This window comes from Ziziphus jujuba, chromosome 1, assembly GCF_031755915.1.
Source record: "Ziziphus jujuba cultivar Dongzao chromosome 1, ASM3175591v1".
NCBI classification, from domain to species: domain Eukaryota; kingdom Viridiplantae; phylum Streptophyta; class Magnoliopsida; order Rosales; family Rhamnaceae; genus Ziziphus; species Ziziphus jujuba.
This window is the reverse complement of record NC_083379.1, coordinates 2,031,914-2,057,927: the sequence shown is the minus strand read 5'-3', so window position 1 is coordinate 2,057,927 and position 26,014 is coordinate 2,031,914. Positions and strand designations below refer to the sequence as shown.

At 34.3% G+C, this 26,014-nt stretch overlaps 5 protein-coding genes across 11 annotated transcripts; 2 read left to right on the top strand and 3 right to left on the bottom strand.

Annotated features, from left to right (window-relative positions):
* The first annotated feature begins 349 nt into the window (after positions 1 to 349).
* LOC107429016 (uncharacterized) lies at positions 350 to 6,219 on the top strand. Of its 2 annotated transcripts, XM_048473764.2 has the most exons (6): positions 350 to 679; positions 1,036 to 1,322; positions 2,245 to 2,348; positions 2,934 to 3,110; positions 3,584 to 5,448; positions 5,815 to 6,219. In XM_048473764.2, exons 2-6 carry the CDS (start codon positions 1,093 to 1,095, stop codon positions 5,965 to 5,967), a joined length of 2,529 nt encoding a protein of 842 aa, XP_048329721.2. In that variant the 5' UTR covers positions 350 to 679; positions 1,036 to 1,092; the 3' UTR covers positions 5,968 to 6,219. The 2 variants fall into 2 exon arrangements, with proteins under 2 accessions (XP_048329721.2, XP_048329724.2); XM_048473767.2 differs by lacking the exon at positions 350 to 679 and having other exon boundaries at positions 1,304 to 1,444.
* Positions 6,220 to 7,680: 1,461 nt separating this feature from the next.
* Positions 7,681 to 11,560, bottom strand: LOC107427880 (uncharacterized). Its single transcript, XM_016038319.4, has 5 exons — positions 11,346 to 11,560; positions 10,075 to 10,283; positions 9,055 to 9,291; positions 8,642 to 8,793; positions 7,681 to 8,061 (listed from the first exon to the last, which is right to left on the bottom strand). The coding sequence occupies exons 1-5, from the start codon at positions 11,442 to 11,444 to the stop codon at positions 7,871 to 7,873; spliced, it is 888 nt and encodes a 295-aa protein (XP_015893805.1). The 5' UTR covers positions 11,445 to 11,560; the 3' UTR covers positions 7,681 to 7,870.
* A 1,258-nt stretch (positions 11,561 to 12,818) lies between these two features.
* LOC107429094 (uncharacterized) lies at positions 12,819 to 15,756 on the bottom strand. 6 transcript variants are annotated; one of them, XM_025074172.3, is made up of 3 exons: positions 15,285 to 15,751; positions 13,503 to 13,624; positions 12,819 to 13,082 (listed from the first exon to the last, which is right to left on the bottom strand). In XM_025074172.3, exons 1-2 carry the CDS (start codon positions 15,706 to 15,708, stop codon positions 13,536 to 13,538), a joined length of 513 nt encoding a protein of 170 aa, XP_024929940.1. In that variant the 5' UTR covers positions 15,709 to 15,751; the 3' UTR covers positions 12,819 to 13,082; positions 13,503 to 13,535. The 6 variants fall into 6 exon arrangements, with proteins under 6 accessions (XP_024929940.1, XP_015895326.1, XP_015895386.1 ...); XM_016039840.4 differs by having other exon boundaries at positions 13,503 to 13,639; positions 15,285 to 15,745; XM_016039900.4 differs by having other exon boundaries at positions 12,819 to 13,194; positions 15,285 to 15,744.
* Positions 15,757 to 16,727: 971 nt separating this feature from the next.
* Positions 16,728 to 22,425, bottom strand: LOC107427232 (putative clathrin assembly protein At5g57200). The gene is made up of 15 exons (XM_048465192.2): positions 22,049 to 22,425; positions 21,801 to 21,870; positions 21,434 to 21,531; positions 21,076 to 21,214; positions 20,854 to 20,981; positions 20,665 to 20,757; positions 20,469 to 20,519; positions 19,908 to 19,973; positions 19,733 to 19,798; positions 19,521 to 19,601; positions 19,362 to 19,439; positions 18,112 to 18,306; positions 17,949 to 18,027; positions 17,542 to 17,654; positions 16,728 to 17,351 (listed from the first exon to the last, which is right to left on the bottom strand). Exons 1-15 carry the CDS (start codon positions 22,127 to 22,129, stop codon positions 16,944 to 16,946), a joined length of 1,746 nt encoding a protein of 581 aa, XP_048321149.2. The 5' UTR covers positions 22,130 to 22,425; the 3' UTR covers positions 16,728 to 16,943.
* A 1,474-nt stretch (positions 22,426 to 23,899) lies between these two features.
* Positions 23,900 to 25,912, top strand: LOC107428239 (uncharacterized). Its single transcript, XM_016038773.4, has 2 exons — positions 23,900 to 24,303; positions 25,699 to 25,912. Exon 1 carries the CDS (start codon positions 24,008 to 24,010, stop codon positions 24,278 to 24,280), a length of 273 nt encoding a protein of 90 aa, XP_015894259.1. The 5' UTR covers positions 23,900 to 24,007; the 3' UTR covers positions 24,281 to 24,303; positions 25,699 to 25,912.
* Positions 25,913 to 26,014: the final 102 nt, after the last annotated feature.

The following is a 26,014-nucleotide window of genomic DNA, read 5'->3' as shown; positions in this document are numbered from 1 at the left end:
GAAAAATTATCACATCATGTCTGCCAATACAAGAGAAGAAGCGTATATACCAAACTCACACAAATTAAATATCAAATTTTGAAGTTATCCAAAAAATGATGAAGAATGTTATGATGGAATATGAGAATTTCTATCGGAGAATACATGTCACAAAATATTAAATAAATAGATTAAAAATGGTTGGTGATGGGTACTTGGAAGGTCGGATATGGAAGGTGGTTTTGCAAATGATTAATGGTAAATATTAGAGATCAGGATCCAAATAGTAAATGAATGGTAAGCGAGAATATAATACCAAATATACCAAAACAAAAAATAAAAATAAAAAAAATAAAAAAAATGTCTTTTTTTTTGGTTGTTGTTGGAGAGAGAGAGAGAGAGAGGGGAGTATTAGAAGAAGACAGGTCACCGTAAGCTTCTCAACAGGGTCAAGCACTCCACCATTACCATTTTCCTTCTCTTTCTCTCTTTTTCTCTCTGAACAAACAAACTTGTTATTCTTCTCTCTCTTTTTATCCATTACAGAAAAAAAAAAAGAGAAATAAAGTTGGAAGCTTTGCCCAAAAAAAAAAGGAAAAAAAAAGGGGTTTGGAGAAATTATGGGTTTATAGCTCTCTTTGAGCTTTAGAGGAATCATCTCCTCATCTTTATCTTCTTCTTCTTCCAAATTGAGACGCAGGTTTCTCTCTCTCTCTCTCTCTCTCTTCCATAACTTCCGCATAATTTCTTCCTCTCTTTCTCTCTCTATTTTTTTTTTCTCCTCTCTATCTGTCGGGGTAAAAAAAAAAAAAAAAAAAAAAAGACTGTTTTATTTTTCTTTTTGGTTCCTGCCCCTTGTTATTGTCCGAATTCCCGTAATTTTTGCTCTTTCTTTCTTCATCTTTTACCGGATTTCCATATTCGATTTTCCCAATTTTTCTGGGCCCGGAAAAAGAAGCCCCAATTTGTAATTTTTTTTGTTCGCTCTGTTTCTGCTCAAGATTTTAGCAGAAGATGTGCTACTAATTTTTGCTGGGTTTGGTATTGAATTCGTAGAATTGTTGAATTTTCATTATCGTATTTGAGGAATTGGGTGTTTGGGAATCTGTGAAAATGGCCATTTCGCGAGCATCATCAACTGAGCCGACAATACCAGAACCACGGGCGCCGACGTCGCTGCCGTCGAACTCGAACTCTGGTCCTCCTCAGAGATCTGTGGATGAGAATCGACGTTTCAATGGTCTTAGAAGCGTGGAGTGGCGTATCAATCTTGGGATTTTGCCATCGTCTTCTTCTTCTTCCATAGATGATTATCGTCGTGTCACAGCTGATTCGCGTAGGAGGTAATCTGAGCTCCAAAAACTCTCTGAATTTTATCTCCGTTCAGAAGATTCTGGAATCGTTTATCTGTGAAAAAGCAGCATTTGGGAATTTTTTTTGGTTTTTCTTTCTCAGAAACTTTTGGGTAATTTTCGTCGATTCGAGCTTTAATTTGGCCTAAATTTATCGTTTTCTAGAATATTTATTTTTTTCGACTGACGGTAACCTTTTAATCTTACATTTCTTAGATTTGATATGAAATTGATATATTTCCCTGATCGGTAGTTGGTTTATATAAGCTTTTTGGATGGCTTCAATTCGTCACTATTACATTGCATCAAAGTATAGCTGCATTGTTTAACATTTCTGGTAGTTGTATTTTATGCATGCTTCTTAGTGCATTGACATCTTTTCACTTTGACAATATGTCTGGTAGAGGTATTTAGAGGTGATTCTTGGTCCTCGTCGCAAATATGTTTTCCTTTTCTCATTAATTTTTATACATGATTAGGTTATTAAGCTAATGTTCGTCGAATTTTTAAAACTGGGATTTTTAAATTAATCAAGGTGTACCCTTTCTTGGATAATGGATCAAATGGGTTAATAAACAATCTTTTATTTCTTGGATCCTTAAAGCAAAAGGTTTTGAGAATAGCTATTGCTCATTTCTCAGCTAAGAGATTTGAGCATTTTGCTTTTTAGTATTTGATTGGATCAACAAGTATTGAAGAGACTTGCGAAGTTTTAGAAGTGTTTGATGGTCTTAATTCACGAGTTCTAATATGTTTTGATTGGAGCCTATGTAAAAATCAAATACTTTGGGCCGGGGAAGAATCCTATATTTCCATTGAATTTAGATGTGGTGGTGGGTCATTGATGTTGTTGTGATTCTAATAGTGTAGATTCACTGCTAATTCTGTACAATCTAATATTTATTTATTTCAGATATGCTGGATTGAGACGACGCCTTCTTGTTGATCCACATATTCTAAAGGATGGAAGTAATACTTCTGACCTTACAATGGATAACCCACTATCACAAAACCCAGGTAATATTTGTGGTTTCTTTTGTGCGCTTGCTGATTTTAAGTACATTTTTAAAATTAAGGTAATTTAATACATGGGAATTATTTGACAAATAAATACCTTCATCTTTTGAGTTTACCCATTTATTCATTGTGTTTGACTCAATTTGTTATTATTGTTTTTGGCTGCGGTTTTTCTTTTAGTTATTTACTTATTTTTTGTTGGTTTTTTGCATGGACTTTCTATTCTTGATATTTCCAATGCCTGTATTTTTTATTTTCCTGCTTCACAAAAAATGAATTTCTATTCTCTTATCATTCTGATTACAAGATGGCACATGAGAAGATGACATATTATGTTAGTAGGGAAAAGTGCATTTGTTGAACAAGTGTCTCAAATTTATTTTCCTTCTAGCACCCAATCAAACCATCAAGTGAATTAGTTTCTCCTCATGAATAATGCAATGCAATTTGCCATCTTAGGAAAGATTGAATAATAGAAGTTCTTGTGGCACTATGCACATCAATTTATAGGGTAGCTAGCTAGGTATCTAGTAAATATTGAAATGAATAATCTTATGTTGAATATGAGGTGAATTATTTGTGTAGATAGCACTTGGGGTCGTTTCTTCCGGAATGCCGAGCTGGAGAAAATGGTTGATCAGGATTTGTCACGGCTATACCCAGAACATGGGAGCTACTTTCAGACTCCAGGATGCCAAGGCATGTTAAGACGAATCTTGTTATTGTGGTGTCTTAGACATCCAGAATACGGTTATGGACAAGGTAAATTGCATTGAGAACATGCAGAGTAATTCTCACTTTACTTTTCAATTTTTTTTAGGACTCATTAATCTTTGAATTTGTTTCAACAAAGGAAATTATGTCTGCTTAAAATGATGCCTATGCTTTATGAAGCCGTCAACTAAAGTAGTTATAATGTTGCCTCTCTCTCTCCCCTCTCCTTCATGAGGGAGAAGAGCATAGCTGATCCATTTTGCAGCATCTTCTCAATTCAGATACAAACTTAAGTAATACAAACAGCACATAGTCTAATGCTAAAATGCTGAGGATGGGTCATACCCAATGGTAACTTGAAGCCTCTTTTGGAATACAACTTCCGTTGCAATAATTTATTCTCCATTTAGCATGGACTTTTTCCCCCATTGTCACATGTGACTGGCAAGTTATTAATCAGGCATATATGCTAATGGTTTTTGAAAGTTTAATGATGTATTTCTTTATGTTCCTTTTTGTAGGGATGCATGAACTCTTGGCTCCTTTGTTGTATGTTCTTCATGTTGATGTGGAGCATCTTTCTGAAGTGCGAAAGCTATATGAAGACCACTTCACGGACAAGTTTGATGGTCTGTCATTTCATGACAATGATCTTTCATATAATTTTGATTTCAAAAAATCTATCGATTCTATGGAAGAAAACATTGGCTCTCAGGAAGATGAGTTAAAATCAAAGAGTCCGGAAGAGCTTGATCCTGAGATACAGACTATTATATTGCTAAGTGATGCTTATGGAGCTGAAGGTGAATTAGGCATTGTCTTATCTGAAAAATTTATGGAACATGATGCTTATTGTATGTTCGATGCCTTGATGAGTGGTGCCCATGGTTCAGTTTCCATGGCAGAGTTTTTCTCTCCCTCCCCTGCTGTTGGGTCTCATACTGGCTTACCTGCTGTCATTGAAGCTTCTGCTGCACTATATCATTTGCTGTCTTTTGCTGATTCATCTCTACACAGCCACCTTATAGAACTTGGTGTTGAACCCCAGTACTTTGCACTCCGCTGGTTAAGGGTTTTGTTTGGCCGTGAATTTTCACTTGATGATCTCTTGATAATATGGGATGAGATATTTGCATCAGAAAATGGTAAATTAGACAAAGGTGGTGAAGATGATGAAGGATCCAGCTTTGCAATTCTCAGTTCTCCTCGAGGTGCATTTATCTGTGCCATGGCAGTTTCCATGTTACTTTATTTGAGATCTTCCCTTCTTGCCACTGAGAATGCCACTTCATGTCTTCAAAGATTGCTAAATTTTCCTGAGAACGTAAATCTAAAGAAATTGATGGAGAAGGCAAAGTCTTTGCAAACTCTTGCACTGAACACTAATATCGCATCCTCTTCTCCTCCATTTACTGGGACTTTCTACCGTAGTAAATCAACGGTTGTCAGAGGTCATAGTGATTCATTTGGTTCTGTTTCTCCAAAAACTCCATTGAATTTGGTTCCTGAAAGCTACTGGGAAGAGAAGTGGAGAGTTTTACATAGGGAAGAAGAACTTAAGCAAGGTGTTTCAAAGAAACAGATTACAACTCAAAAGAAGGGGTGGACAGAAAAGGTAAAGTTGAGCCTGTCAAGAACAGAATCTGATCCCACTTCCTCGAAGCTTGAAAATGGCAGAAAGAAGCCTAAGCCATCTGTTAGGCGAAGATTGCTGGAAGATCTATCTCGGGAACTTGGTTTTGAGGATGATATTGACAAAGTAGGCTGTCATGAAGTTTCAGGTCATGAGGAAAAAGTTTCTGTAGAAGTAGATGACAACAAAGTAGATAATGTCAGTAAGGAATTTGCCTGCACTGCTGAAGAAGGTCCTTTGAGTGGAAATAATGGCAGTGAAGAGAGTTCATTTATATTCTCAGATCCACCAAGTCCTCTTAGTGGGGCTAATGATCATGAAATTGACTCCGAGAAAAGTAGTGTTACTTCAAATATATCTCTCGATGACAATGATGAACCTCCAGAGAGTATCTTAGAAGAATCTCCTCTTCCGATTTCTGATAATCCTGAGGGTGTCTCTCAAAAATCTGAATGCAACAATGATTCTTTGGGAACTTCAGGTACAGGGATAAAGGAGCGCAAGCTTTTAGGTAAATTCCAGTGGTTTTGGAAGTTTGGACGAAATGCTGCTGCTGAAGGGACATCTGAGAAAGTTGGCAGTGGCTTTGAGGCTACAACATCTGCCAACAGTGAAAGTAATTCAAACACAGCTGGCCATTCTGCAGCTGGAGAGTCTTTGAATTCTTTAGTTAGCTCAAAAGGAGATGCAGTTGACCAGAATGTGATGGGTACTTTGAAGAATCTGGGGCACACTATGCTTGAACATATTCAGGTATCGTTCGTCTTGTTGTTACTCTTTTTGGTGTAGTTTGTCATTTCCTGAATGATTTTACTGGACCGTCTGTTCTTTTGCTGGGGATATTTCCCTTCATTTTCCTGCAATGCTTATCCTTAAAACTGTTGGCTTCTAGTAGGCTGTACTTCTAAGCTGAAAGTGCTCAAGAATGTAGTGTAGAAGTTTTATTTTGATTTTGATGAAGCCTACTAAATAGGTATAGAAGTAGCATAGTTCAGATAAACATATTGTTTAACATATTCTGGGAAATATGGTGATGAAAAGTAAGCCAACAACTTCTTAGGATCTAAACTCTCATGTGCCATTTCCATGAATATTCAACCGACCATTTTGTCTGTGCAGGTAGTCGAGTCTGTTTTCCAACAAGATCGGGGTCCTCAGGTTGGTTCATTGGATAACTTCTCAAAAAACATTCTAGTTGGCAAAGGACAAGTCACAGCGATGGCAGCTCTAAAGGAGCTTCGGAAAATCAGCAATCTTTTATCAGAGATGTGAGGTTGGCATAATTTATAATTTACTCTGTATATACATTTTGTAATTATTATTCTTTTAATGCCACAATAAATTTAGTTCTATTTGGCTTCTCCTCTGGGCCCCATCTTGTTCTGATATATAAATCCAAAGTTTTGGCAGTGGTACTGTGCTGTAGAGACCGCATATGTGAATACGAGTTTATGTAATGTGAATTTAAATGTCTTGAGGAGATAAGTTCTATACTAATGTGTTATGGAATTTGCATTTTAACAATGATGTTTAGCATCCATACCATACCGTTGAAGATTTGGCAAAATTTTTAAGGTCGAATTGTTTCAAAAACAAAATAAAAACTGAGAAGAAGTGAAAGATTGTGGCAAACCAAAATCGGGTAAGATAATGCTTTTGCCTGGCAAGGTGTTGCAGAGCAAGAAACATGATTTTTTATGGAAAATATATATAAACGATGCTAGAGTCTTAATTATGGTGATCGTCAATGGAACGAATTGTCGTCCACAGCGGTGGATGGATGCAGGCGTTTACATAAAGCCTCAAAGATGGCAATGAAACTTCTATAACGTTATTGGTTATAATTGTAGAATCTATTTGGCAGCTTAAAATTAAAATGAAATATCCACAAATACTTCGTATACGCATACACACAAGTTAGGAGAAAATATTGGATACAACTTGAAGTGGTTTTCTGAAGTAATCCGTGATTAAAGATGGTGCTACTTTAGAAAAAGAAAAGAAGAGAATAACCAACACGTTGTATTATTTTCCATTTCAAAACTAAAAGCTTAGATTACAAACATTTTCTTTTGTGACGTTTTATGCTTTTAGTTAAAAGAAATAAAAAATATGGTATCTAATTATTTAAAAACAAAAAGAGAAATTGAAACACAAAATAATTTGCTTATCTGTTTTTTTAGTTTTATTTTTTTGGGGTTTTCAAATAAAAAAGATGAATTTAATACAGGCTTATTAATTACAATAAAACACTTATTAATTTTTTTAATAATTTTTTTTTTCAAAAAAATCTATTATATAAAACTCTACTTACTAAAACTCTACTTTCATCAGCTATACCTATACAGAGCTCTACATACTAAAGCTCTATTTTTATCAGCTATATCAAATTGACCTTAATTAAACAACGTTTATAATACTAGCGATGCATTTTTTTTATTCTTAACATGGAAAAAGAAAATGTATCACACGAATTATAAATTTTGCGTTTTCTTATGATACATTCAAGGCACATTCGAAGGACATGCGTTCCGATAATGTAATTTTTGGGAATTCTACAGGCCTGGAAAGTGAATTTTTAGCGGTTCATATTTGGAGTTGTACTTTGTCCAAAATATAAAAAATGAAGTTGTACTAAAAAATAATAATAATAATAACTTTTTTAAGGCATTCCAACAAAAAAAGAAAAAAGAAAAATCTGGTATAATTGAATCATAAATTTAGTATTCAAGATTTTAGCAAAGAATGTATGAAAGTGTTTTACGTCTTATATTTTTGGAGTTTATGCAGCTTGACATCAGATGAATACAACTGAAACCTATGCTTAATATCTGTTAAACTATTGTATGAATATGAAAAATTTGTTGTTTGTTGACTTGATATGCACAATAGAATCTAACGCTAATCAATTTATACTCTTGTCGCTTTATAATCTTAACAAAAAAATAATTAAAAAAAAAAAACTAAAATACAGAGCGTGCCTGCTACATGAATAAAAAAGAACCATTAAACTGGGGCTATAATCACACCACACAAAATATGTATTATAAGCTACATCTCAGGGTAAATTGTACTTTTTACATTTATTCAAAACCTTAAAAAAAAAAAGGGAAGACTTTCAATTTTTTGAAACTCCTGAGTAGGCCTGAAAATCACAATCTCAGCCAAGTGTAGCCTAATCAATGTTATGGAAACCTGGGAGAAGAGAAGTGATGAAGCCAAAAACAATCATCTGAATCTCCTTGACAATTCCCCACCAGTGGTTTGCACCATTGCCTCCATCAGGTTCCGCAACATTCTCATTCTCAATTGCCCGATTTCCTTCATCTGCTGGCCGATTCTCAATCTCAGCTCCAGGTTGTCCCTCTGCCAAAGTTGTATACAAACATTTTCTTCTCCATTAAAAAATATTACTAAATCATAACAATAAAAAATAAAGAGAGACATTCGACTTAAAACAACTTGTATGTTCACATAAAAAATAAAAATGAGTGCTACTTGTTCCAGGAGCATAACTTCCTCAGACCATGAAACCAAGCATGGTTTTACTAAAAAGAAAATGAAACCAAGCACGATCTCTGTCTTTTAAAACAAGCGAATCAGGCAGCTAAGTTCGGGTAAATGCTGGAATGGAATGAACAAACATCAACTGATTTACTCACCACACCAGTAGAAAACAAATACATGTGTAAAAAGGGGTCCTACTTCAGGATATGCAAATCAAAATATCAAAGTAATCAGTCAACTTTTTCAAAGGTTCTATTAGGATTTTCTCCTTCTTATATAATATATTTTTTCTTTTGCATGTTTATATTTTAGGTTCAAGCATTCATGAGTAATACTATGTATTTTGAATGTATTGAAACGTGTTCTTGTTCTACTGCTGAACACAACATATTAAAGTGATTTACATTTTACCACGTATAGAAGAGAGATAAATATTTACCTGGGAAAGCAACATTATCAATCCCAGGCCTTGCAGCAGGAGGCACATTATCAGCCCTGACTGCAGCTCTTGGTGGATGGGGAGGCACAGCTGCCCTATGCATACCTTGTGAAAGCCATCGTATCAGTGGTGTGAGGGCACCAGTTTGATATCTACAATGTTGCACAGAGAACAAAGTCAAGCATCAATGTACGACATTTCAAATATTATTCTTAGTCAATAAATGCAAGAAGAGAAGAAAAAGAATTTCAAATAGAAAAAGCACCATGTAGACCAACCTGCATTACATAGAGTTAAGTGATGGTTGAACAGAAAAATAGCAGAATTTAAACAATCAGAAAAGAAAGACCTTAAATTATGGTAAGAAGTTGCAGGCAAAACAAGTCAATATGATTAGAAATTCCAAAACTTACAGATAGACAAGTGAAGCAAAAAACACAAGGACAACAAGCCTTTGTCTGGATCCATCTTGATTGAACAAGAATATTACAGCTGCCAGCTTCAGAATGAGCAACAAATCAAGCTGAAATGCAATTTGAAATCTCCTCACAACAATTTGTCTCTGAGGTGCAGGCTGTTGTTGACGCTGCTGTTGTTGCCCTTCTTGCCCATGCTCCTGACCTGAAGCCCCAACCTCAGCACTAGGCCTACTGTTGATGGCACCCATGAGGATAATCAGCAGAAGTATATAAATGTTAACACTGCCTGCTCTAGGAAAGATGTATATAATAATATAATGAAATCTTTCATAGAGAGAAAAAACCTAAAGAACAAAAGAACTTGAGGACAAGAATATAATTCTCTTGGTAATGCAAAAAAAGATGTTAAGTGCTGCAGAGCTTCTCTCTCCCAAGGCAAAAGCAAAAGGGTCAAGACATATGATAATCACAAACTCCAAGACAAATGTCCTAGCTCTTTATCCTTGCATTAGAAACTGAATGCCTATTACTAAAGTAAAAAGGTTAAAAATTTTCATGCATTTATAAAGAAGGTTCATTGTGCTCAAAGAAGCCAGATTAACTGAATTCCAAGTCTTTCCAGGATCCATTGTCTTCAACCTTGTTATTTTTTATTTTATCCAGATTAGATCGTACATACTAGCCTAAACTTCTGCTCCAATGTAAGAACATAACATCACCAAATCGTACATCATAGCCTAGTTTCTTGATCTATCCTTTTATACCAAAATATACCTATCTGCAGAGGGACGTAGTCATATAACCTTTTCAACTAAAATGTTCTATGGCCTCATAACTTATGACGCTAAAATAAGGGACTTAGTCATATAACCTTTTCATCTAAAACGTTTTATGGCCTCATAACTTAGGAAGCTAAAATAACCCAGCTATGGATGAGCGCTGTAAATCATAGCAGAAAGCTAACTGGTTAAATGATAGCTTCCAACATTCACAAACCACAACAGACATACTTACGTAGGTATGTTGTAGGTAAGAGGAATAAGGGTGTTAGGTGGAACTCCAGCAATAGGCCCCATGAATGGATAAACAGGAACAGCATAAATGCCAGCTCCACGGTTTGTCGGTTCCTGATTTTGAGATGGAGTTACAAGCGTTGGGTACATGATAGGAGGCATCTGAAAATCACCATTTGGAAAAGCTGGAAACCCTGAGAATGCTGGAACCTAGGACAACAAAGTCAAAAAATGATTAAGAATGAACCGCATAGAACAATCCAATAACAAACGAACATGCATGTAAAACCTTATCAAACCCTAACAATAAAACTGTGTTTTGTTTTCCATTTGTTTCCCCTTCAAATATTAAAAGATAAGAAGCTGCAACATGATAGCTCAACATTACAACTCAAATAATCATGGGCAAAGTCTTCCACACCCCATTAAAGGAAATTCAAAAAGCAGATGACTCACTGTTTTTGCTGCTCTGGAACATGAGATACTACATATATTTTAACCCCTAATAATCAGGAAACCCACTAGCACACCCATTCTGCCTATCCTTCTCAAAAGCATAACAGCAATTGGTTAGGGTGGGGGGGAGAGGGGAGGAAAAAGAAGCTTCTTTTAGACAAGGGAGGGATTAGAAGGCAACTTAGCATAAGCAAGCTGAGAAAAACATGCCATTTGGATTAAACCAAAAAAAAAAAAAAAAAAAAAAAAGATGGAACAACTACTGTGTCACGACCCAAGTTTTAATAGTCTATGAGTAATAAAGCTCCCAGAAACATAGCACAGTTTTGCCTTGGTTTCCTAAAGGTCTAATACAAATTTGATACATTAAAAGTAATATGCGTGCGTGAATAAAACAACGATATAGAATATTTTCGAACTTCATAATAATCACCCCTTTTTTTTTTTTAAAGGAAATGAAAAAAATTACTAAGAAAAGAACTATAACATTTCTTGAGTTGATCGAATGTTTATATGTCAAAACCAACACAACTATGCAATTAATATTCACCAAAAGTAATTTATCGCCCAAACAGTGATCAAGATTCTCAAACACATCCCTACACCACCCGAAGCTTAGAGCTTCGAAATTCTTGTTTATGGATATACACAGAGACAACGAATACAAAAGAATAATTTGCATACAATAAAAAAACGAAACCTTAACATCCAAGGAGCTTATCAATAAAAGACAGTGATAAATGAAAGAAATCATCGTAGGCTTCGAAGAAAAGATAATGAAATTGGGAAAATGGGATTGGGAGGAAAGTGGAAAACCTGTGGATGCTTGAGAGAGTCTTCGGGGGATTTCAGGGAAGAAGGAGAAGAAGAAGAAGGTCGTGAAGTAGACGACGCCGTTTCAGGCTGTTCCGCCATTAGAGAGGTCTTCTTGTCTGGACGCTCAACAGGGATGATGATGGATCATGGATTCGATGTGCGTCGTCGTCTTCGAATTCCTTGTTTCTTTTTCTTTTTTTTCTTTTTTTTTTTTGGTTTTTCCTCAATGTTTTATACACTTTATTGCGTGGTATTTTTGTAGTCCACCCAATAGTCTTACGCCACGTCTGCATTAAGGAATAAAATAATTAACCGAACACTGTGCTGTGCATTTATATCTTAAAGTCTCCCTTAAAAAAAATAAAAAAATCTATAATTAAACGTATTTAGCTTTACATTTATGTTTTAAATAATTTTCTAAAAGAAAAATATTAAATATTTGTATTTCAACCTATTAAAGAAATAAAAAAGCAAATTGGGCAAAAACATATTTGGTAAGTGGTAACCATTCTCATGTTTAATTTTTTTCGATTTCCTTTTAAATAAGCATATAGCTTGAAACGGTTATTGCAATAGTAAATAATATTTATAAATATATTAAAATATGTTTTTTTCTTAAAAAAAATACTAAATATGCGTTGTATTATTATTATTATTATTTTCCCTCAGATTAAAACAGTAAAAATTAGAAAGGTTAAAAAAAAAAAAAAAAAAAAAAAGAAGAAGCAGATTTATTAGCTGACCACTTCTATTAACAAATTATTCATTGTCTCCTTTGTTGTTGTTGTTGTTTTTTTTTTTTTTAATATATATTTTTAATAAAATTTTATTTTATTTTTTTCGACTAAGGGAGGCCAAAACCACGAACGAAAAAAGAAAGAAAAATAACTTGTATAAGGTCTCCGACAAGTTACTTTGACGAAAAAAATTCTCTAATTAGTTGTTTACACAAACAATGTAAAAATTTTTAATTTTTATTTTTGATTTTGCTCTTACAAAATGGGATGGAACATTATAGTGAATTTGTGTCATATACTTGGCAAAAGAAAACAATAACAGAGAAGATTTATTTGTATTTTTGATATAATATCTATTTATCAAGATTAGACTAACTAGTATATTCAATTTAAAATTTTAAAATTTTTTAAAAATTTAGAAATATTCAATTCAGATTTAAAAAAAATCTATACAAATATAATGATATTCAATTTAAATTTTGATAAATTTTATAAAAATTTATCAATATCTAAAATGTATTTAATGAAAATTTTATAAATTTTTTTTAAAATCTGATAATATTAAAAAAATCATTAATTTTAAAAAATTTTAAAAAATAATAAATTTCAATTGATTTAAAAAAATTTTAACAATAAAATTACAAAAAAAATTATCAATATAAAATTCAGTTTTAAACTTAAAGATTCAATTATATTCTTATAAAATTTTTATAGAATCTGTAAAATTCCATAACAATCCATCAAATCTTTTAAAGTCTATAACTCATTTTAGATCCATCAAATTCTAAATTGAATACAGCCTAAAAGTAGAATTGTGTAAATAAATAGACAGCTTCAAATATAAGTCAATTAAGGTACTTTTCCACCCCACCCCACCCCACCCCACCCTATCCCACCAACACCTAGGTCTGTACAATATTCCAACTTGTTTTCTTCGCCCTCTGCAGTCCAGATTTTCATTCCTCTTTCAAATGCTTCATCATAAAAGCCATACCAGCCACTGCAAATAAGGAACTTGAGATGGTTAGAAGAGCCACTTCCAAAGGCATAGCAGCTTAGCTTGGAGGACTATGGCAGCCAGGTAGGCATGTAGCACATGAATAAATTCAAACCTACAATAAATGAAGAGATTTGAAATCAAGATACCAAAGTTGAATGCAACCATTAGAAACTGGACCTTAATGTTAAAAACAGAGAATGCTTAGAAGAATCAAGCTCTGGTCATGAAGTGAGATGAAGAAAACAATTATGATTGACATTCATTCAATTAATTTTCATCGGGCTCCGGTGTTGAGCAAAGCTATTTAAGATCGCAATGATATATCCACTGCAAATACTTATTAAGTATCTATTAATGGGAACAAGCTGAGTAATCAGATATTTGAAACAGATCTTGGGTTTCAGTGGAAAGCAAACTCACCCTAGCAACTAGGCTGCTACGGATTTGTTTTGATTATCCTTCCTCATCCTCAAAATGTGAGGTGTTTTGTGAATTGGTTAGAACCTTTACCTCCATCTCCACTTCCATCTCTGCTGATTTATCTGCCTCCACATTGACTTCAAGTCACAAAATATTAAATGTCTAAATGCATATGTAGAAGTGCAAATAATTTACTAAGAAAAGTTTATGCATCAAGGTTTAATAAATTATACAGGAATAACCATATTCTTCAGGAGAGGAACGGCTTCCGACAAGGATGGTCCATATCGTTTGAACATTACCCAAAACCATTATATTCCCAAGTACAATGAAAGAAGCATATATGAATAAAGTAACTAAAAATCCAACTCAAATGCATAAAAAGATATTCAAGTTATGTTAAGATTCTGATTCGTATTCTATTTTTCGTTTTCCTTTTCACCCAATCTTTTGGTTTCCTTCACCTCTATCGAAAATCTGTGACTCGATAAATTCAACAAAGACCTCATATCTTTCTCTTCTCTTCTCTTTTCCTATAACGAAGACAATCTTATGTACACAAACTACTGTTCTCTCATTTTTGGTTGAATAAATAACCATGCTTAACCATATCTTCATGGACACTTTTATATCAAAAAACCTCAATAAAAGAATTTTCTAACAAGGATGCATCATGGATTATCAATCAAAAACTCAGCATGACAATTCCTTAGACACTCCCTCTTATAGATTTGTTGACCCATAAACTATATGCAACATCTGTCCATCATAAATATCAAACTACTACATGGCATAGCTATATCTTGCTGTACAACTCTTGTTTTGCTGTTTCACAGGTTGTATAATCACTACTTGCACCACAAATAATAGGTTGTTGACTGCAGTAGATATAATATTAACGCCAGTAAATCATGTTGAATGAAAATGCTTATCCGTGGGGAGGGTCTCTTGCTATCGATGTATGCATCACCAAAGACCAAATGTTACCGATAGATAGACTTCTCAGTTACACAAGAAGGTTACTCACCCAAAAAAAAAAAAAAAGAAAAGGAGAAGAAGAAGCATGAGAAGCAGTAGCAAGAAAGTTACAAATATAATTTAATCATGACCAAATCAGGTTTTACTTTTTCTGCTTTACATGGGTGTCATCGAACAGGATAAGCTCTCTCGTTTGTCCTAGATAGGTCAACTCAACGAGCTCTACTTGATAAGATAGTAGAAATACAGATGAAAAGACAACTGTTCTTGGGAAGGACCAACAATGCAATAAATTCTTATTGGCGATAACAACAATCCATAGTCCACAAACGAGCACACATATCATGCATTAGGTTTACAAAACTTTTATACGCTATGAAATATTAATATATAAGATACAAATATTGACTACAGCGATACAACAAAATGATTACGTGACTATATAAAACTAATTCCTCTAGTTATTGATGCAATTTTTCATCTTGTACTGTGGTCTTTTGCCCCCTCACCGTATAAATTTTTTTTCCTTTTTATTTTTGCTGAATTTACAAAGAATTTAAACGTGCTTTAAGTTATAAGCAATTCCCACAACCACAATTTTAAGAAGTTATTAATTTCCGACTATAAAGTTGCTAATTTTCCAATTCTCATACAACCCGAACAAATTGAAAGACATAAGATTTATCCGAATTTCATCCATTTCATATGTTCTCTCACCAACCAAACAGCGTAGAAACCCAGAAAATTCGATAATTAAGAATTCGAAAAAGATGAAAAGAAAAATAAAATGGAGAGATTCCTTACCATGGATGAAGAAGTCAGAGCAAGGCCAACCACGGTCGGTGGCTAGGGAGAGAGTCTCCTCCTCGGAGAGCCGGTCGGCCAATTTCCCGACCAAATCGACGAACTTCACGGAGTTGCGTCGGGGCGGGACCCAAAAGGAGGAACCGGGAATGAAGGGAAGCCAATCGGGGGTCGACTTCTGGACGATGATCCTCTGCACTACGTCGTCGAGCTTCCTGATCATCAACGCCTCCGATTCACCGTCCGACGCCGACGAAGACGAAGACGAAGACGACGATGCAGGGTCAAGATCAACCTCGATCAGCTGGGCTTCGCCGGACAGAGTCGAACGGGCTCGGTGGGCCTGGATCAGATAAGCCGGGCCCAGTAGCCTGGAGCTCAGGGAGTGTCGGAGCAAGACGACTTGGGAGAAAACTCGGGCCATCAAGTTTGTCTAGTGGAGCGAGTGGGATAGAAGCAAATATGAATTTATAGACGATGAGCTCTGACGGTGACTGTGACGGTGACGGTCAAATGTAGTGTATGTGTACAAGGATAATAACGGCATGAGAAGTTTTATTCTATTCCCATCAGATTGTGCACGTGTCTAAACGTGAGAACTGAGAAGGAATATACAGGTTGTGTGCATGACCGACTAAGATTTCCGCTAAAGTTACGTAAATAACCTCCGTTTTTTTCTTCCACTTTTATTCCGTTTATATTTGCATATGTAATATATGGCATCCAAATTGCATACACCTTTTTTATTTTTTATTTTTGTTGAATATATATATATATATATATGTATGTGTGTTTTTTATCGATCATCATTTTATTGCCTATGATACATATATATATATATATATATATATTTGTATACATATATTATATAAAAACCCTTCCTTCGTGATACGATGACCTCCTAATCTGATTAGAAAGTTTCCCGAATTTGCAGCTATGACCCTCAAATGAAAAATTTACAACTAGTCCTCACAGTTCACAAAATTGCAGTTAGTCTAAGCATTTTGCATGAACTCTAATTCAAGCTTCTAGCATTTTTATAAAAAGCATGAGAAATGACCAAAAAAAAAAAAAAAAAAATGAATTTGTCAATTTTCTACATAATGACCCTTCTCCAATTGAGAGGTTCAAAAGTTAGCATGCTTAATCTAAGCATTTTGCATGAACTTATAGACTCATTCAAGCTTCTATCATTTTTATAAAAAGCATGAGAAATGACAAAAACAAAAAATTTGTCAATTTTCTACATAATGACCTTTCTCCAATTGAGAGGTTCAAAAGTTAGCATGCTTCTTTATTTAGTGATTCTCTTGTGCAGGAAACCCAAGTCCCTAGTTAAAATTCCTGTGCATTTTATTCATAGTACCCTAGTTATTGCTTAAAAAAGCCTGTTATTGCCAATTTATAGGACATATTCCAAAAATTACTTAAAAAAATTCCATGTATTGGACAATTTTTCATTATTATTATTATTATTTAATATTATCAAAATGATACATCCATTTATTAGTTATGGTTCTCCGAAACAAATATACAAGGAAAAAACAAATCAACTTGTCGACGAAAAGAATTAGCTTATCAAACTTCTAAACAAATTGAATGCCCCTCTTCTACACCAAAGAATAAATGAATAAGCTGAGTAAAATTTCAAAACAACTTCTACATCAGATAATGATTTCCCTGTTGTGGCGCTGTACTCTGTGGAAAAGTAAAAGGATCTCCAAATGGATTTCCTGAAGTTTGAAACTGTTGTTGAGGAAACTGAGGTTGTTGAGGAAATTGAGGCTGCTGTGGATATTGGGGGTATTGGTGAGGTACCATCATCATCATGTTCTGTTGGTACTGTTGAGCCTGTTGTTGTTGCATCATTGCCATTTGAACATTGGTTGGGGGAGCTATGTTGTTGGACATTGAGAATGGGTCTAGTTGACGCTGATGATCAAATGGATTTTGCATGCTCATTCCATCATATCCATTACCATATCCTGCATTCTGCATTTGTAAGCGTCTTCTAGCACCGTCATCCTCGTACAAGCTATCAAGTAATAACCTGTTGAATCCACCACCCTGATCGAAACCCAAAAACATGTTCAAACTTAGGATGGAGACAACCATAACACAACCAAATATCAGTGTACTTATTACTAGGTGAAGTTGATTTTATTAGTATTCATATCAAGAATAACTTTATTATCGTTGAATGAAAGCTAACGAAGCAACATGGTAGATAACTTTTGCTTGAAACAAAGAAATGTACCAATTTGCTTTCTCCCACATGAGCGGTGTTGTTGCTTGGTGTGGTAACCAATGCCAACTCCCAGCCTGAAGATCCACTAAGGTCCATCAAATTACTAGATTGTGAATTGTTTCCTGCATCGTTTGAAGAGCAGTATCATATATCAAAACAGTTACAATCATTTTTAATGAAAAATCCTAGGTAACCTTAAAAATGATCATCACAATTGTTGTGTTTAAAAATGATCATCACAATTGTTGTGTAAAGTGTAATTCCTTTGAAACCATTTATGCTATTTTCCACTATGATGTGCTCCGATATAAAATAGAAAGCCAAGTCCATGCACTGGTTAATTGATTACTGAATGCTGGATACTAGGTTGTAATGTCTTAAAATTCTTAAATCAAACATCGCAATTTGGGGCCTACCACCAGGTGGAACTATAGCAAGAGCCATAGCATTGCTTTCCTCAATTTCTGCAGCTTTTGGATTTACTTCATTCAGACCCTGCAAAAAATATAAAAAAGCAAGCACATATCAAAGCAATATAACCGAATTCCTGTAGAACTTTAATTGCATATAGGGACATACCAGCAGATCAGTTTCATCAGTTGATATCAACGGTGGAAGTTCAACCTTCTCTTCCTTCTCGTCCTCCTCCTCCTTAGGTTCTGGTTCTTCCACTGTATCTGCCGGTGGTTTTTCCTCAACAACTTGTTCTACTTCTTTTTCATTTTCTTGGGGTTCTTCAGTTTTCTGAGGCTGTTGATCAGACTCCTGGTACTCCTACATTGGAATGACATATATATCATAAATCCAAGTATAGGTAATGCCTGTAAACCATGGCATATACTAATATAAGAGTTCACTTATACTTTTTGACGAGTATTTCGCAGAAATTACCAACCTTTGCTTTGTCTTTTACCTTTTCTCATCTTTATAAGAATTTAGGAAGAGAACAGGAATTAATAGGAAACATTTGGATAAAATGGTTTTCAGTGTTTTTCGTTATACATTACATAGGAAAAAAAATACACTGCTTAAAATCATAGGGTAACTGAGAACATCAGTCAAACATATTAACTGCATAACATAACCAAGCCAGTAACTTATTTAAGCCATGATTGCAACTAATTGGGGAATATAAAAGAGGGTTTCTTGAAAGGAAGGAGAACTAATACATGCTATATAGTCTCATAAATCATAATTAACATCCTGAAAACTCACTGAGTTACCAGAAGGTTAAAAGGTTGTTGGTTGGGTATTATCCAGATGGCATCCCTTGAATGCTTAAAAGTTCAGCTAGTAGCTAAAGGTTCTAAATATTTTCATGTTAATGAAAATGTGTAAAAGCAAGCAGGGAGCGTATACTGCCTAAGAGCCTTCGTGGCGGATAAAGCTTGAATAAACAGCAACAAAAACTTGGGTAATACATGTTTACATGGTAAGAATGCTGGATGCAGAAATGCAAAAAAGTATTGGAAACTTTCATCAGGTATCAGGTGGCCTAATTTGACATCTAAGTAGCTCTAAGCAAGAACACATAATTGCTGTATTGAATAACAGTGAATTAAAAGATCAGGGTTAGTCTAGCTCAGCTTAACTCAAGCAGCACAATTACATCGAATTGGCAGGTGAAGATTAATTAAGCAATTTAGGATTGTAAACTTCCTAAATTCATACCTAGGTAAGTGAAATTACAACTATGATATAACAGACAAGAAGGTTTTATCATACTGGAATTTGGTTTATAATCCATGGATGTGGAAATAGATAAACAAAGACACATCCATACAAGTCGACGTGGACATATTCTTCTATTTTTGTGAGAGTTTTCTTACCAATCTCTTGTTAACAGAACCAGTACGAGGTGCTTCTTTAATATATTCTTCCATTGTTGCAAGAAATGATGGAGGTGGCTGTTCAGCAGAGAAAAGAAAAAAGTTCAGTGACCAATTAGTGATTTCAGCTTAGTAATTTAGTTTCACAGAAAGTGGAACCTGTCTCAATGTAGGAAACTGGAAATTTCTAGCAAGGTCCAATCCCTTGCAGTATTCATAAAACTCGGCAAGATATTCAGCCTGCACAAGAATAAGTTAAAAGGAAAAATACGTTATGAATAAACAACTATATAAAGAATCCTCGTCCGGCTAGTGATAGAACAATATATACATACAACTACAATCTTTTCAAAGAAGAGCATCATATGTACCTGCTGACCAGCTCTTTTGTAAATGTTGAGAGCTTTGACGGCATCATGTCTTGACATATCAAAGAACTGCAGGAGGGTTAAGTTAACATTTGGATCATTAGAAAAAATAAAAGAAATTTTTTTCACAAATATGTGATTTGGTCAAATAAACATGGTAATAAAAGTGAAAACTTACCATGTCTACAAGATTTATAATTCCGTCATTGATGGCACAATATATTTTAAAGCTCTCTTTTAATACCTATATGAAAACATTTTTGAAACTAAGTAACTAACAGCTGGCATCATATAAAATGCATTTGAAGAGATGTTGCAGATAAATTTAAACGCGAATGTAATAATGCAAAAAACTGCAATTTAGAGACAAATGGTCCTTCACATTTACTTATAACACACCACATTCTCAAATTACTCAGTGGAAGGAAAATGGTGCCGAATATGTTTTTGCCTATTAGTTGTACCTTGAAAACAATAGAAGTCACAATCATCTTGACTTCCATACTCAGTTTCAAACTTTTATTGGTTCCAAAAACTTTCATTCGGTACTGCTAAGGAAAGCAATTTTTTTTGTGGTTAAAATTTTGCACACGTATTGGAGCACAATTGTTCTAATGTAAACATTCGCCAGCACACAGGTGAGAGGAAATGTGTGCATACATTACTAAATGAAAATAGAAAGTCACTTGGCTGATAGTGCATAACCACTGTGAATAGTATAGACAGATATCATGCATACCAGGGCCAATGCATATTGTATTAGGTAAGTGCAATAGGCTGCTCCTTCAGGCTGCAAAAACATTAGTAAATTAGAAAGCCATCCTTGGATTAACAAAATTAAGCTAAATTCAACAAGAGGAACATAGCACAAAGAAAAGCTACAAGTAAGATCCAAATTCAGAAGAATTATATATCCATAGCAACCAAACCATTACCTGGCACCCAATAAGGCGGTAAAGAAGCTGCTGCAATGCAGGTAGCTGTTCCAACAGTTCATCACAACCCAACATCCTTGTTCTACTATGTACCTGTCACCAGTTAAAGTATCTAAAAGTTATTCAATCATAATTTTCGAGTCTGACGCAAAACTAGGAATTTTATTCTAAATAAAGCAAAGCACACACCTTGGATGCTCCTGGTGAAGTTTTTGTCAAACGCTCTGTCTCAATGTCATATTGCAAGACTCTAAAACACTCAAGCCTTTCTTCCAGAAAGAGCGCGTAGGTCCTTACCCAAGCAGAACAGTCCCAAGCTGCATGAAAACTTTTAGTCTAAGAAGGGAACTTACTATTAATGGAAACCTGTAACAAAAATGCACCAACACGATATCTTGTCCGTCAATTTACCAAGGGGGCTTGAGTCATCTTTAAAGTTGGATATTTGGAGAATATACCCCCGCACTGAGTAGGCTAAAAGCTCCTCTCTAAACGTAGGATCACCCTCTCTTAATGTCCTGTGGATGACTATCAATGTCTTTATGGCAACCTGTAGACGGCTGTGAGTTAAGAGATTTCCATTCATAAATATAGCAGTTGGTAACATTATAAAACTAGTCTCTCTCTCTCTCTCTCTCTCTCTCTCTCTCTCACTCACACACACACGCGCACACACACACACACACACATATATATATATATATATATTTAAAATTATCATGTATAAACAACAAGAACGATTAGAGAAGCTACAACAAAAAGACATTACAATCCAACTCTTCGTCTTGGACAATCTCTTGGCCAGTGCGTGAATGCAGTATGCCACATCTGCCCGAGGACGTACCACCGATGTTGCAGAGAAAATTCCTAAACGAAGAAACGGAATTTCCCAAAAGGAAAAGAAAATATTCAGGTGTGAGAATAACAATGCAACGAAAGCGTGTCCAATCGAATATATAACGCAATTAAACATGTAAAACCGACCAATTTATGATATAACAGCGGATCACTGGAGCAAATTCATATTGGCAAGCAAACAAACACAAAATGTAGGTTGGATTGTGCATTCAATCTATACGATGCAGATCCAAATTCTCTTTGAATCAAATTAAAGATAGAGATATAAATGAACTCACTTCGAACATGACGTTCTTTGGGAGGGCTTTCAACGTGATTGGTGGCCTTTAAAATGGAAATATCCAAATCCTTCGCAACAAAATCATACATACCCAATTACCAAAAATCAAAAATCAAAATCCAAAGCTACCAAACTCAACCAAAAAGCTTCAAAAGAAAAAAGAAAAAAAAAATTACAAAAAACAATGAAAAAAAAAAAACCAATATTTGTAAATCATTTTTTTTTTTTTTTTGGTTCAATTCTTACCTTATACTCGCTATTGACCTTGGCAAGGCCAACCATGGTGGAGTCTTTGAGAGCTCCATAGGCCTTTCTAAAGCTATCCATAAAAAAAATAAAAATAAAAAAAAGAGAAAGAAAGAATTTTTAACGAACCCCCAGAATTATTAATGTTGTTCTGGTAATCGAGTTTAAAGAGAGAAAACGTTTTCTTCGAGAGAGAGAAAGAAAGAGAAGAAGACGGTGAAAAAGGTGACGATGATGTTCTTCTTCTTCTTCTTCTTCTCTGTAACCGTGTCGTTAACAAAAACAACCAACGACTCTCTCTCTCTATCTCTCTCTTCTCTCTTGCTCTCCAAAATGTGCGCAACAAAAGGGACCCAAATGCTTAGAGAGGGGTAGTTTCGTAGTTTTGGTGATCGTCTAAGGCTTAAAATTGTTTGATCGTTTTTGGAATGGAGGATTTGGTTTCTACAAGGATGGTTGACATGCCTCGGGCTTGATTTCAGATTAGAAAATGGCGGGTAATTTTCTTGTTCGTACGTGAAGTTATCGAAATGCCCATTGCTCGTTTAGATATAGTGGTGAATAGCATGGCTGATTTGGTCATTTCGGAATTTACAGGTGTTGGACCCACATTCATGCTGGAGTAGCTTAAAAAGGACAGGCTGGAGGGTAATGGAGAACCGCACTTCCAACTCATAGTTTTAATTTTTATTTTTTTGGGATTTTGATAGGAATCAGGAGGCAGGTGGTATTTCTTATAAAGTTTTCATTAATTTTAATTATACTCTAAATTTTAAGTTCCTTTTGTTCAATGTTTTGACAAATGTTTATGTTTTCCTAATAAAATTCCATCATAAAAAAAAATAAATAAATAAAGAGTGTGTAACTTATTCCAAGTTGGGAGAAAAATACTATATATTCTCATCTCAATCATACATATATAGAATAATAATACATTAATAATAACTACATATATATTGAAGAATAGGGAGTTTCTTATGTAACTTACCTAAGAATAAAGTTTAGAAAAAAAATTATATATATATATATATATGTGTGTGTAGAAAATTGATTGTAAATAAATAAAATAATTATAGTGGATTGTAGTCACATAAACTGATCAAATGTAAATTTAAAAATGTTGATAATATCTCTCTCTCTATATATATAGTCAAAATAACTATAGGCATATTGAAGAAGCGGTGTATTCAAATAAAATGAAGGTGTAGATTTATAATAATTTGTTGATCGACATAAAAGCAAGTGGCTAGTTAGAGCATAAAGAGTATATTTTCAATGACCAAAAGTATCTTATAAGATAAATAATAAAATTTTAAAGTATTCTTTAACAATACTTTATTTTAAAATATTATTTAATAACACTTTTTATTATTCTTTTCTCTATAAATATATATTATTGAATAAAGGTAGAATTTTGGGGAAGGTGTTTAAAAAATAACAAAAACATAAACAAAAAATTAACACAATTTAAAATTGTTTTGAATTTTATGATTATTTTTGTTTTTAACTTTGTAGTTAATATAGATATTTAATAAAATGACATTTTAAAATAAACAAGTTACACAAATTTAGATAATAATAATAATAATAATAATAATAATAATAATAAAACGGCATTTAAAAAAAAAAAAAAAAAAAAAGAAGCTGTTGGGCTAAAAAATTTTAGTCCATTAGATCACCACAACTTGAGCTTAAATGTTAACCGAATCCACTGTGGGCCTAAATGTGAATCGGACCCACTAATTAATCTTTGGCCCGTGATCCTTATAAAATGATCCAATGGCTCCGATGGAGCAGTAATAAATAATTAATAACCGGATAGAGCAAAGTCATTGGCGTACATCATTTTTTTATTAGGGTTGGGTTTTGTTGAAATTTTTTTCTTTATATTCCCAAAGCCAAAATCTCTGAATCTCCATCGCTGAAAAAGGGTAAAAAAAAAAAAAAAAAAAGGGGAAAATGGCGTGGAGGAATTTCTACAACGAGATCAAGGGATTGAAGGTGAAGGAATTGCCCAACTACGTGAAGCCGATGCTGTCGATGGAGTACGTGAAGAAATCGGTGCAAAGAGGTCTGGACAACTACAATGCCAAGTACATCCAGACCAGTTCTATCGATCCTCTCTACCATGTCTGCTTCGGTGGGATGATCTTCTCCTACCTTGTCGCTCTCCCCGAGGAACGCCGCCATCTCGAGCACCAGCAGCACGCCAAGGAGCACGGTGGCCATTGATTTTTTTTTTTTCCTTCGAAAAGGTATGAGCTTTTTGAATGGATGGTTCTGGAGATTTTAGCTCTTCATTGATTTTTTTATTTTTTTTATTTTTAAATTTCTTTTAGCGTTTATGAAATTGTAAATCAAATGGGTGGGTGATTGGAATTTTTTATTTATTTGTTTTCTGCATATTTTTTTGTATCTCATTTTGTTATGTAATCTTGGAATAGGTCGAGGGAGTTTCAATTCAGCTGTTTTGGTCGTATAATTATCTTTCTTTGTTGCTAAACTTTTGTAATTTTTCGTTGATTTTTTATTGTCTCAATTCAGATGAGTGTTTTCTAGGAATGGGTTAATTTCATTAGATGTCTTACTCAATGCAAAAGAAGTTAAATTGCGAGTAATGCACATCTAAACAAGAAAATGCCCCATGCTTAGTTTATATTTTGTGAAAAAAATTAATCATATTGTTCACTAGGTTTTTGTAATTGAGCGATTCCTGTTCCAATGTTATAACTTTCACCTTAACAACTGAACATACTGTTCTATTTTGCCATAGAATTTCAGTTTTGGAACTTTTAAGTAAATTGTTTTGTTGAAGCATAGAATTATGTAGTTTCACAATTTCCTTTTTTTTTTTTTTTTTTTTTCCTTTTGGAGTTATGTAGTTTATGGGGATAGATATTCCCATATGGTTACTGTGGCTTCCTTTTGTTGTGTTCTAGGAATGTTTGAAATGGATGGGTGCTTAAAAAGGTAGGGATGTATAATTCAGGGTGCGATTAAGAAGGCAGTGAATTGAAAAAGGGGTGTGTGGTCTCTAGAATAATGGGAATGCATAAATGGTATTGAAGACAGAGGGTAGCAGAAAAAAATTCTTGTCTTCTTTTGGATGCTGCAAAGAAACTTGAAGAAGGCCATTCTATCAAACTTAAGGGATAATCATTACGATATGAAAGCGCAGCTTAGGATGAAAATTTTCCAATCTAAATTTTTTGTTTCTATGATTGAAGTTTCAATATTTATAGATTAATTTTCCAGCCCTGGTAGTGCATATCTGCACTCGTATTTTACTTATCGGACTAGAATTTAATGAATGTTGTAATGTTGGCTGCTTGAATTTTCTGTGCTCTTTTGTGTTCTGCTCCTGTCTTCTTCTCTTGTCTAATGTTAAGCTGTTTGAGCCCTAAATTGTTCCATGCATAGGTGTTCCTAATGGCCTCGTAAGGCAATGTGGGGATTGAATTCATTGAACCTATGTTACCACAATTAATGGCCTGACAAGACAATGTAAATAACCTGGTTTAAGTGACCAATTCATGATTGCATTTATTAGTCTAGTAGGAAGATACAATGCCAATTTCAGTTCCTCTCGTTTGTGGTTTTTTGCTCAATTTTTTAATTTACCTTTTCATTTTGCTTTCTTTATCTTGCAGGAATGAACCTTGCTGCTGTTGATTTGATGACCATCAATTTGTTCAGTGCTTTTTTGCTTTTGATATCTGGATGTTATAGACAGAAAGATACTGTTTTCTTCAGTGCATGGCAACATTAAATGATAAAATAAAATTCACTCCGACAATCACTTTGACAATTTACTTCGTGATTTGAATGTTAAATGAATGGCTATCCGAGGAAATGACTTTCTTATTTAGTTTTTATTTTTTTTATTTCTGTTAATGATGATTATGAAAATGTTGACATTTTTCCTTTGATGTTTGAGATGAGTCCAATAAGATTTTGAAGAGACTA

Excerpts from the sequence above, each read along its gene's own strand:
- LOC107427232 (XM_048465192.2), bottom strand. The coding sequence starts at position 22,129 with ATGGATAGCTTTAGAAAGGCCTATGGAGCTCTCAAAGACTCCACCATG. Across the intron at positions 21,532-21,800 it reads CAAAGAACGTCATGTTCGAA|GAATTTTCTCTGCAACATCG; the intron begins GTGAGTTCATTT and ends TTCTTCGTTTAG. Across the intron at positions 20,520-20,664 it reads ACCGCCTTATTGGGTGCCAG|CCTGAAGGAGCAGCCTATTG; the intron begins GTAATGGTTTGG and ends ATGTTTTTGCAG.
- LOC107429094 (XM_016039840.4), bottom strand. The coding sequence starts at position 15,708 with ATGGCCCGAGTTTTCTCCCAAGTCGTCTTGCTCCGACACTCCCTGAGC. Across the intron at positions 13,640-15,284 it reads CTCTGACTTCTTCATCCATG|TCAATGTGGAGGCAGATAAA; the intron begins GTAAGGAATCTC and ends TGTGACTTGAAG.
- LOC107427880 (XM_016038319.4), bottom strand. The coding sequence starts at position 11,444 with ATGGCGGAACAGCCTGAAACGGCGTCGTCTACTTCACGACCTTCTTCT. Across the intron at positions 10,284-11,345 it reads ACTCTCTCAAGCATCCACAG|GTTCCAGCATTCTCAGGGTT; the intron begins GTTTTCCACTTT and ends TTGTTGTCCTAG. Across the intron at positions 8,794-9,054 it reads TTTGCTTCACTTGTCTATCT|ATATCAAACTGGTGCCCTCA; the intron begins GTAAGTTTTGGA and ends GCAACATTGTAG.
- LOC107429016 (XM_048473764.2), top strand. The coding sequence starts at position 1,093 with ATGGCCATTTCGCGAGCATCATCAACTGAGCCGACAATACCAGAACCA. Across the intron at positions 2,349-2,933 it reads CCCACTATCACAAAACCCAG|ATAGCACTTGGGGTCGTTTC; the intron begins GTAATATTTGTG and ends TTATTTGTGTAG. Across the intron at positions 3,111-3,583 it reads AGAATACGGTTATGGACAAG|GGATGCATGAACTCTTGGCT; the intron begins GTAAATTGCATT and ends TCCTTTTTGTAG.
- LOC107428239 (XM_016038773.4), top strand. The coding sequence starts at position 24,008 with ATGGCGTGGAGGAATTTCTACAACGAGATCAAGGGATTGAAGGTGAAG.